Raw genomic sequence first — 12,034 nt, 5'->3', positions numbered from 1 at the left:
AATCAGAATTTGTCAATTTCGAGAATTTGCTCAACCCTTTGAATGCTGAACAACGCCGATCAGCGTTTGGCTAACAAGTATATGAGCCTGAAATACGCCGATAGGCGTTGTTTTTGAGTATATAAAAACTAAACAAGAATATTACCCGCTAAGCCTTTCCAGGTATCATTGAAAAAGAATGCATTGAAGATGGGTCGGGTAATCCGTGTCAATGCTTATAAAGACTGGTTTACACCGGCATTTCTGAATTTATAACCATAGCAGAATTTCTCCATGAAAATCCCTAGCTGCTGAGTAATTTAGATTGTGGCTTGGCAATTAGAACGTGAGCATTACATTTTAACAAGCATGAAGAAGATGGAACTAGTTTTGGAAAAATACATTCATTAATAGCCTTGTTTTGTTTAGTTCATATTGTTGCAAGATATATTAGAGAGTAAAGACACACTTTTACAAAACTCGAAACTCCGGCGGTAGTTATCTATGGTTTGTTTGGATTAGCTACAATTTTTATACCTGCTTTCTATTGGATTTCTAAATAATTCTAGTTGGAAATGTTGGCGAAATTTTCAGCGTGGCGCACTTTCAACAGGAAAGACGTCAGCACTCAAAGGGTTAAGGAAACATATTTAATTCTTGTGGGTCATAATCAGAGATCAGCGTTGGAAGGATGATTTTCAAATAACAATATACCGCTCCATTATTGTTCAAAGCAAAAGAGTAAAACAGCTTGATTTTTGTAAGAAATAGACAATAGTGAACAATTTTTTGAAACAGAAAAGACGTCAGCACTCAAAGGGTTAAAGAATAACATGCATAAAATCTGAATTTAGCTTGTAATATAAATGTTATCGAGATTAAAATTTTTATATTATGAATTGAGTACACACCTGTAGAAAGCTCAAGACACGAGTCATGTTCATTACAGACCAAATGAAACAATTCGCATGCAGCTTTAAGGCGCCAGTCAATTACACAGAGCTGCCCGACGGCATTACAGCCTGTAATCAGCGAAGGTTACAAGCTAATAACAGACTGTAATCTAACCTAATAGCGGGAACTTCACTTCACTTTACACGCAGTATAATAACAGAAAATGAAAATAAAGCGTATATACATATGTATGTATTTATATATGTATGTATGTATGTGAAGAGACGTCAGTCGGTTTTAGGTTTGGCGCCTGAACTGACGGATCGATTCGAGCCTACTAACTGACTGCCCCTTTGGTAACGACGACACAGTTCAAAACCATGTACATACATATGTATGCACATATGTATATCGATTGTTGTTCAGAAATTGCATACACGCGAATGGTCCATATGCCCCGAATCGTAAACCAGGCCCAGTCGTAATAAAAACATTAAAAAATTTTAAAGCGCAATGCCTCTATGTTATAAACTCGACTATTTTTGAATTAAACAAACGTCAGTCAGTTCTGCTGTCATTTGCGTATGCAAGCTCGCTTAACACCTGTTAACCTAGGGTTGTCAGATTTCGGTTCGGTGATCATTGGTCACAAAAGTCACTAAAATCTCTATAACGGAACATCTGGCAGCCGAAAAGTCCATCATACTAATGATAACTATCATACTAACGAAAACTCGAGTGCCAAATATTCCGCATTCTCGGTTTTCATAGCAAAAATTGTCTTTGTGACCACCGCAAAGTGAGTAATAATCCAATTACCTCAGATTTCATGCAAGTCAAACCGGGACACCCCCCCCCCCCAAAATCAGCTTTTTTTCCTTTCTATAGATATGTATTTTCAATCGAAATGTTAATATTTAGAATATCTATGATTGATTTTTTTTCCCTTCTATTTTTACTTTATTTAATATAAGTAAATGAAAAGCGCTAGATTACAATGAAGAAACCAAAGATAGACTTCACTGAGAGGATTAGTAAAAAAATCTAATAAGGTTTTTGGTGCTTTTTCTTCAGCTAAAAAAAGCTTTTAAATCTTCAAATAGCTTATAAAGCTTCAAATAGCCTTTAAAGCTTCTAATAGCTTTTAAAGATTCAGATAGCTTTAAAAACTTCAAATAGCTTTTAAAGCTTCAAAATAGTGCATTCTATTGCAGGTAATAGTGATAGCCACCTAGATTTTGAATGTGAGAGTAGATTTTTACATATATTCAATATTAGCAAAATCACAGAAATCTTTTAGTCTTTCTGTTGTGACCAGAGAAATGTTATATTAATAGAAGTGGCTTTAGGCGTCATATTGTTGTCAAGTGACGATTGTCCACAGACAATCCTAAATAATTTTAGCATCAGTCGTATTTGATGCTTGGTGCTCGACGTATGTTCGATAAAAACTTCTCTGTTTGTTTATATTACTCGCAAGATGGGCAAGCATCGGTGAAAATTGCACAATGCATTCAAAAACACACAATAAACAACATAGAATACATTTTTATAAGTAAATTGATACGATTGTATTCTGTGCGTTGTAGCGAATTTATATAGACTTACCGCGTAATATTGACAACAATTATTTGTTCGTAAGGGCCCTTCTATTATTATTACATTTATCTAGTCCTGACAGTGACTATTCCGAGTATGAGAAAATTATCGATTCAAGATACATAGATTGATTGATGCCTAATACACATTTTTTATCTCCCTTCTACACATATGTATGTAGTTCTCCAGAAAGTATAAGACAGAGACAAATATTTCCTTGTTGAATATTGCTGCAGTTTTTACCAGACATCGACATTTTGTTTATAGTTTATGTTAATTCTGAGTTAAAAACTTCTGTAGGAAATTAAAAAGTACATAGTAAACCGGGACATTTGGGCGTCCCGAGAGATTTGTTCGGGACACCGAGACACAAGACATAAAACTGGTGACAATCCCGATTAATCGGAACACCTGACAACCCTAGTTAAACTCAAAGTACAATCTAGTGTTTCCATCGCACTGGTCTAAAATCTAGACGATGTCGATTGTTTTATTGTGTGCAAAGTGAAAAGTGGTGCTTTCATCGCGCGCGCATCAGCAAATTGTGGGAAGTTTGCCAATTGCATGTTTTTGCAAGATTTTTATTAGTTTTATTCGATTTTAAATTCAACGGATGGATTGTTTTCTTGATTGTGCTTGAAATCGGGGGCGCTCGCAGTGTAATTACTAGAGGTCGGACCAGAAGCGTGCCGTTCATTGTTAATTTTTCGCTGTGCTTTGTCCAATTTTATGAAGAACCTTTTTTTTTTGCACTCTAGCTTTGTAAATAGACCCAAAACGCCCTGATTCCTGGAAAAAGCACGCTTCCGGTCCGCCCTTTAGTGATTACTAGAGGTCGGAATCTGAAGGGGCCGGAAACGTGCCGCCTATTGTTCAATTATTGCAAATGCTTTGTAAAAAAGGTTCGGCAAACTTTTAACAATGCATTTACAATCTTTGAACAAAAAACAGCCCCTTCAGATTCCGGGCTCTAGTGATCACAGTGTGTAACGCGCAAGCTAATTGCAATTACAGGCTGTAATTGAGAGCGATTGTATTCAAAAAACTGCTTACAATATTTGAAGTCGTTAACATTCAAAAGATTTGTTATCTTTGTTACCGCTTTACATACATAAATTCCCAATGTTAGAGAGTTCAAAGGTCGACTATTTAGAAAAATGGTACAAAATTTAAATACGTTTTAACGCTAGAAATTCTCGTTATTATATTATGTTGCGTGGATATTGAATTACATATATCGTAAATAATATCGTTGAATGAAGATTATTATGTATTATAGTAATTGTTCTCTTGACATGGCGACAATAAATGTCACCGCTGACAGCATTACATTTAAACTGACGTAGACTTGAAAAAAAATAATGTTTACTAGACATTCATTTGAAAAAATGAATAAATTGAATAGCTATTCTCAACCTTTTTCAGTTCAGGGATTCGCATTATAATCTCTTGAAAGTTAGTTGGAAGAAAAGCTTTTAACTTTTAAGCTAAAACTTTTACAGATGTTTAATTTGTTTAAAACCCGTCGCATATGACTTTTTTTCTATAAATTAATATGGTTATCCTTACATATACTTGTTAGTGTTTTTTTTTTCAATTAAAATTATATTGAATATCTAAGATAAAACGGGAAAATGCGCAAAAAAATAAAATTACATTTCATCAAAATCTGTCGGAGAAAACCACAATACATAATTTGTTTATTTTTATTTTTCGATTATAAAATTTTGACGCAGTATCGTCTTATTTAAAGAAAAATACATACCAGAAACCAACTCAATTGGCATAATTTAAAAAAATGGTATTATTATTATTATTTATGTTTTAAATATTTTATTTTGTTGTCAATATATCCGGTCTCCGGGACGAGCCAGAATGTTAAATTACAGAAAACGCAAATATCGGAAGGCAAAGATCGAAAATCGAAAGATCTTAAGTCGAAAGATCAAAAAAAAGGGTGCATGGTAAACGGTACATACTCACTTAATTTACGCGAGCAGGATACAACAGGAACAAGAGGAACAGGCTTTTCCTCCCTCTATTAATGTGCGCGCGCAGAATACGGGAGGAAAAGCCTGTTCCTCTTGTTCCTGTTGTACCCTGCTCGCGCAAATTAAGTGAGTATGTACCGTTTACCATGCACCTTTTTTTGATCTTTCGACTTAAGATCTTTCGATTTTCGATCTTTGCCTTCCGATATTTGTGTTTTCTGTAATTTAACATTCTGGTTCGTCACGTAGACCCAATATATCATATACTTATATGAACCGTTGTATGTGTTGTGGCGGAAGTTCAATTTTCAGTTCCAAAAACACTATTTCTATTTGACTTAATTCAGAATTTGTTATCATTTATTTTAATTCAGAAATGTCCAGAATCTCGGAAAATCAAAATATACGTATTACATGCCACCAGTATTTTTAAATATTGTGAGTTTATGCCACTTTCAATTATAACGGCTCATATGTAGATTGATAATATTAATATTACTTCCCAAAAACCATCTAAAAATTCTTAAGTTTTTCACTGATTACAGACTAAAATTCCCTGATTTATTTGTTTTTATTTTTAACAGCTTTTTTATATATAAAATTTCAGTTTATTCTAATAGGTACTGATCCAGCGGTCATTATCTACATATTTTTTTTGTTTTTAGCATTCGTAATATTCTCTGATTATTTTCATACTAGAATTTAAATTACAATAGAAAGTAAACTAAAATCTTTGATTTACAAACGATTTTTATTGTTTTATTACCGTTCTTTATTGTTTTACTACCGTTTTTATTGTTTTAAAATAAAACAATAAAAATCGATATACATACTACATACAGTACAAGTCATCAATAATTCCACACGCAAATTTAAAATCAAAACCAAATTATGGTATAATACTCACTAGTGGATCTTCCAAACACATTGTGTCGCGATTCAAAATAATTTACATAATTTCACAGACCGAATGTTTGAACACGTGCAGTTAAAAAATACACGATCAAAAAAAAAACAGATTCACAACTCGAAAAGCGATCACAGAAAGAGTAGGAAACACAATAACACGTCGTAAACAACGCGTACTAATAATGAAGATGAGATGCAGTTGCGTTCAACCTTTTCGAACAACAGAACGAAATCGAGACGTTCGTTCGGCGGTTAAATTTTTTTTATTACTCGGGTCCAAAAATACCGCCGTCCACGCAGAAGCAGCACGAACGTATTATAATCGGATTAATTGACCGTGTTGAGCTATTCGCGAAGGAAGCCAACGGCGGACTGAAGGAAATTATCCAATTGTAAAAGCGCTACAACATACCGATATCCAAATAAACGTTTATCTCACAGCGGTCGCAAACCTTTCGTTAATCCGACGAGTATCAAATTTGGCACGTGTTCATCGAGTTTTCAACGTTTCATGGTGTTGCGGCTTTGCGAACGACGCGATGACGTCATATCTGCGGCTAAAATTCGCAATGGGAGATTATTGTATTATATTCATGTTTGATAGTTGAGCTTTCGTTTAAATTCTATGGTTAATATAATTCTATATTAAATTCATTACATATGTATAATAATATTAATAATCGAAGGCAAAAAATTGTCAAAAGCATTTTCTTGTGACAATGAGATATTTGAAATGAGACAATGAGAAAATTATGAAAAATTGAAAAACGGACTTAAGTATATATGTATGTATGTATATATTTAATTTAATTAAAATATTAGTGATAAGCCCGATGAAATATCATCGGGTAATTAGTATAAAATTTTTAAATTCATATTCATACGAACAAATATCTTAAAACGTATGTAAATCGTTTTTTTTTACTAATAATACATATGTACATTGTAAATAGGTTTATGAGATATTTTTCCTATTATGCTGTACATTAACATTATAATAATATAATACTATGATTACTAACCAAATTAAATTAAATTGTAAAATAGAAAATGATCAGTAGATCAGTAGCTATTAAAATAGATATAAGATGTATTGTGAACATAATTTCGTAATAATAAAAAGTATTTAAAAATGGTAAATCAAATATAGTATACTATGTATGTATGTACATACATATATATATATATATATATATATATATATATATATATATATATATATATATATATATATATATATATAATAGATAAAAATGTACGAAAAGAGCATATATGTACGTATTAATTAGCGGACACTAAATTTGACGGTAATTGGATTATTAGTCACATGGCGATCGCCCATAAGAAAATGTTTGCCATGAAAATCGCGAATACGGAATATTTGGCACTCGAGTTCTTGTTATGTAGTATGATAGTTATCGTTAGTATGATGGACTTTTCGGCTGCCAGATGTTCCGTTCTATAATCACCGAACCAATAATCACCGAACCAAATTTGACTCACTGAATTCGAATATGACGCCTAAAAAGCTTTTTTTTTCAATTTAAATAAGTAAATATTGGATAAGGCTAAGAACCCCTAACGTTTAAACTAATTCAATGACATCTTAAAATGATATTCAATGAGTCACAGTGACATTCGCTTAAAATGTAATTGCTCAATTTAAATAAGAATATGTTGGTGCGGTTGAGAACACTTGTAATTTATACTAATTTAATAACATCCGCGATCTATACGATAAAAAGTCCCATATACATCGTTAAATATAATACAATAAAAAGTTACTTTTTCCATTAAAATAGGAAAATTTAGGATTTTTGAACATTTTGTCACTTGAACATTATTTCGGTGAACATTTTGTCGCGTGAACATTTTGTCGCGTGAACATTTTGTCGCGGGTACATTTTGTCGCGTGAACATTTTGTCGCGTGAAAATTTTGTCGCGGGTACATTTTGTCGCGTGAACATTTTGTCGCGTGAAAATTTTGTCGCGGGTACATTTTGTCAGTGCACTAATTTTCGGGTACATTTTGTCGTTGAACCTTTTGGACTTGCACCAATTGTCGCGTCCCCGCTCCTAGACACGCACCGCACACACTCGCACGTTTAAAAATCTTTTCTACATACATACATATATGTATTTTTTTAACTTTTAAAATTCGCTAGATAACTAATTATACGTATTTTAAATCAATAAAAAATCACAATAAATAAAAAAAACCATCTGATTATTAATGCCAATACTAAAACCGGCACAGCAATACTACATTTTGAGTCAAAGTCAAAGTCAAAGTCAAAATAAGTAAAAATTGCGCATTTTTTAAACGCTCATATTTCATAAATGGGAAGAAAGCAACAAATATCGATGAAAATAATCAAATTTAGTGGGCCAAAGTTAGTAAAGATCGATTAGTCTCCGCTCGGTAATTTTTTTGTTGTTGCTCAGTGGTATTTAATTGAAAACGCATTCGAGTTATCAGTAGTAAGATCCCGGGTTCGATACACACCCACGGAGAAAATATTTTCTGTGGTTTTCATATCGTACCTCATATTTTATTTTATAAAAAAATTAATGCCACAATGATTTCCCAGGTTACTCCAGGGCTTCGTTGTGGTTAAATAAATATACGAGTATATTTAAATATAGAAGAAAAAAACAATCAATCATAGGAAATATAATATAAAAAAATAATTAAAATAACAATTGGTAAAAAAATAGCAATAATAAAAAAATATATAATAAATATTATGAATGTCTTAAAATCTGCTCGACCACCTCATAATAACTGGCATTAAAGAGATATATGTAAATAATGAGCCTGCTGAGGAGTCGAATAGTCCTAGGAAGGGCAAGTTCTAGTCTTAATCGGCAAAAATAATGATTCCGCAAAACTGCATGATTTACTGGAGCCAAAAAATTGAACTCCTTCAGAATTTAAGGTTTGTAATGGTGCAGACACACAGAGTGGTATGAGGCACGTGCCTTTTTTATACAGCTTTGCACATGTAAAAAAACAGCTAGCACGCCTGATCTATGCTATGGAAATTCAGGTCAAAAATTATAGCCTGAATTTTTTTCGGTGATATTTTATCCTTGTATTGACATGGCTTTGAGAGTGATTGATAACGGTCATTCCCATATTTGAATAAATGTAGGAGACACTTATCGACATAATATGATCGTACGAATTAAGAATGGCATGAGGATACACTTATCACAGCTGGAGTCTACCTAGGCAAGCCGTGCCGTAAGATTAAGCGTGCGTCCCAAATATCCCCCTTAATATGTATGTATGTATATTCATAAAGTGCTTCCTAAAAAAATATCTCTTCACTTGTCAAGGAGTTAAATTCTATAGATCCTAAGACAAAGGCACTAAGGAATATACATATATGGAGGGCTTCCAATGATTCTTCACATATAAAAAACGGAGGATTTTCCTTTGGATACATTCCAACACAAAGGAATAGTTACATATAATATATTGATAGGGAGATCAAATAATGAAACTAGTCTCAAGCACTCTGCAAACTGGTGCATAATACAGTAACTGAAAAGTGGTGTACCCAATGAATAAATAATAAATTGAATTATTTCATACTAGTAGTGCTACCCGACTTCGCTCGGTAAATGGTAAAAAGTGTAAGCCATGAAAAAAAAATCTTCATTTGTTTTTTTATTAAATTTATACATATATATTTGAATCGAAAAAAAAATATTTAACAACCGACCAATCACAAACGTCTTTAACCAATACAGACACCGTTTCAGTTTTATACATAAGATACATATATACATATATAAGATTGTGTGTGACAGGCACAATGAAGAACTAGTATAAGCCTTTATCAGGATTAGACTATTGTATAGAACTTTTTATACTTTTTAGTATGAATATTTAATAATAACCAGCGGCGTGGATTAGTGGTTAGCATATATGCTTTCGAACATAGTGGTCATGGGTTCGAGTCCCAATGGTTGCTGCTGGCCAGACCTTGGTTTGTGACTCCAAGTCGATTGTTTGCTATCAAAGTTCGCCAATTTATCTGATTTTAATGGAAACGGTTCCAGCAAATTAGGCAAGTTTTTCAGCATCTCAAAATTTGACAATTTATACAAAAAACAAAAAATACTCCAAAATGTTAGTTTATCAAAAAATAATTATCCATAGATGTCTCTATGATACTTTGTTAAAATTATTCTAAAAAATTGTATATCGATGTTTGGAATTGACCAGGAAGGCGCATTGCGGTTTACCTGTTAGGCCTTCCTGGTATATAGGTATATGTATGTATGTAAAATTTAAGGGCAGAATGTATCTAAGATTACTTTCCGTACTTGCGATTACGTGCAGTTGCCGGTACGTGTTGTACTAGTATTTTTACTAACCTCTTTTACGTTTCACTTATTTGATTTTTAAATGCTTTTTATTATTACGAAATTATGTTCACAATACATCTTACATATGTGTATCTATTTGAATAGCTACTGATCATTTTCTATTTTACAATTTTAATTTAATTTTGTTAGTAATCATAGTATTATATTATTCTAATGTTAATTGTACAGCATAATAGGAAAAATATCTCAAAAACCTATTTAAAATTCTTATAAATGCTCATAATACATCTAATACATAGTATTAAAAGACTCTAAAATCGATGACCTAAAGCAGATTAAGTTTAGGTAATCTGTGTTTATACCTGAAGGGTATAGACATTTTGTTGTAATCACCGAGACTCTTCACAAGTGTGTTAGTATGGTTATTAGTGATTCTGTCATAGAATCTACTGGTTAGTTTGTTAGTAAAATCTGTAACAAACGGAATATTATATATGGCATGCAGTTTTTTCAAGTTAGTATATATGGGTGGTGCTGTACTAGTATGAATAGACTTTAAGTCATACATCAAATTGAATCCATTGAAATTTTTATATGTAGCATATGAAGATTTACAGAATCGACTATTTCCAACTATGTACATATGTAGTTACATAACTTGCATCTTGCTCCAGATCATGCAATCTGTATCATACAATTTGGTAAATTGATGAATATCCATTACTACGTTTAAAATATATACCGTAATCGTGTAAACAAACGTGGCCCCAAAGCTGACAATTGTATCGTGTTTACATGGTGTGTAGCTCGTAACTTTTAACGATGATTACGTTGGATATGTAATATAAAATGGCACGATATACATAATATGAACACGTCGATTTCATTCGTGTGCGGTTTATTTTGAGTTTGCTACCAGTGGACGAGACGTTGGACTTTGAATGGACCATGGATGATAGAATTGCGCCAAAACGGAAAATACATACATACATATGTATATATGATTAATAAAATCGGAGTCGACTATTTTGAAAGGCGGATGAGGTTAAAAAAACGTGCTGTCGTCACCAAAACTTCATGTCAAAATAAGTATGTATGTAAATGAAATTGAAATCAATTTCAAGAGTTTCAACTTTTTGTAGTCTACCTGATGCCAATTAAATTAAAGCTACCTCGATGAAAGTTTGTCAAATCCTATTGTGTCCAGGGCTGACGAGAGAAGAGGAGAGATAGGACAAAATCCCAGGGCCCGTGCTACTTAAAGGACCCAAATTCTGGAGAAAATCATAGCAATAATATGTTACATTTTCTTGAATAGCGTATTTCAAGTGAAAATATAATTCATTGAAAGCGTATTTCAAGTGAAAATATATTTTCACCAAATTCAAGCAGTGAAAATGTATCAAACAATGAATTTACAACGTTTAACTCTATAAATGTAACCCTAACAACCCAATCTTAAATGAATAGGAATATCCTAACCCTTAGAAAATATCAACCCTAACAATCTGATCTTAAATGAATAAAACCAACCTTGAAAATGTAACTGGTTATGATTTCACTGAAACGTCAGTGAAAATATATGTATGTTCACTTGAAATATAATCTCACTCTGACATATGTATATAAAAAAAACTACATATGTAGGTATAAACCGACAGCAAATAATATTCCACATTGAAATCTATTTAATTTTAGAACAGCTTTTTTTATTTAAAAATAAATGGACCTTTTTCAGAAAAAATAATCTGCGGCGCAAGTTATACGTATTTAGCGAGTGTTTAGTTTGACATTTAAATAATATTGTAACGAGGGAATATGAAAGCGAGAGAGAGAGTATCCATTATCTAAGTGCATTCGTGGGTGAACAATAGAGACCCCGGATTAGGCTAACGGGACGTTGGGGTTCTCACAGAATAATATACTCTTCACGGTAGACCTTTACGTGCGTAGACAATAGATACATAAATTACTCGGGGAAGCTGTGGTGTGCAACTTGTCAGTTATAAGGAGGTACACACGGTAGATCAGATTATTCTAGAGTGAGCGGTGGTATTGTGTGGACATCCCGGATCATTGAATAAATGCTGTGAAGCAACTTTCATTTGGATCCTGAACCCATCTCTACGCAAAAATATGTACAATAAGGGCAATAAGGGCAATAAAGGCAATAAGGCAATAAGGGACAATAAAATCTTTTTGGAACGCGGCGCATGAATTTTCCCTAAACATTATTTGGGGCGTTGAAAAGGGTAATTTTTTTATTTCCGAAATATTAGTCCCCTACATTAAAGGTCCAGATTTGAGGCGCAAACAAACT

General features: G+C 32.8%; 1 protein-coding gene across 5 annotated transcripts in view; it reads right to left on the bottom strand.

Moving 5' to 3' along the window:
* The window catches only part of Nep3 (M13 family metallopeptidase neprilysin 3), a 35,403-nt gene that overhangs the window by 19,922 nt on the left and 3,447 nt on the right, over positions 1 to 12,034 (bottom strand). Inside the window, exon 1 of one of the 5 annotated variants that reach the window (XM_077432790.1) lies at positions 5,371 to 5,760. The exons of 1 other annotated variant lie outside the window; for it this stretch is intronic. In XM_077432790.1, coding sequence (XP_077288916.1) covers positions 5,371 to 5,391 — 21 coding nt within the window. In that variant the 5' untranslated portion in view covers positions 5,392 to 5,760. Of the gene's footprint in view, positions 1 to 890; positions 1,224 to 5,370; positions 5,761 to 12,034 lie in introns of those variants that run through there. 3 more of the 5 variants (XM_077432788.1, XM_077432789.1, XM_077432787.1) reach the window with 3 other exon arrangements.

The sequence above is a fragment of the Arctopsyche grandis genome, chromosome 6 (assembly GCF_051622035.1).
Source record: "Arctopsyche grandis isolate Sample6627 chromosome 6, ASM5162203v2, whole genome shotgun sequence".
Classification (NCBI taxonomy): Eukaryota; Metazoa; Arthropoda; class Insecta; order Trichoptera; family Hydropsychidae; genus Arctopsyche; species Arctopsyche grandis.
The sequence above is the reverse complement of the archived record's forward strand: the minus strand, read 5'-3'. Positions and strand labels throughout refer to the sequence as shown.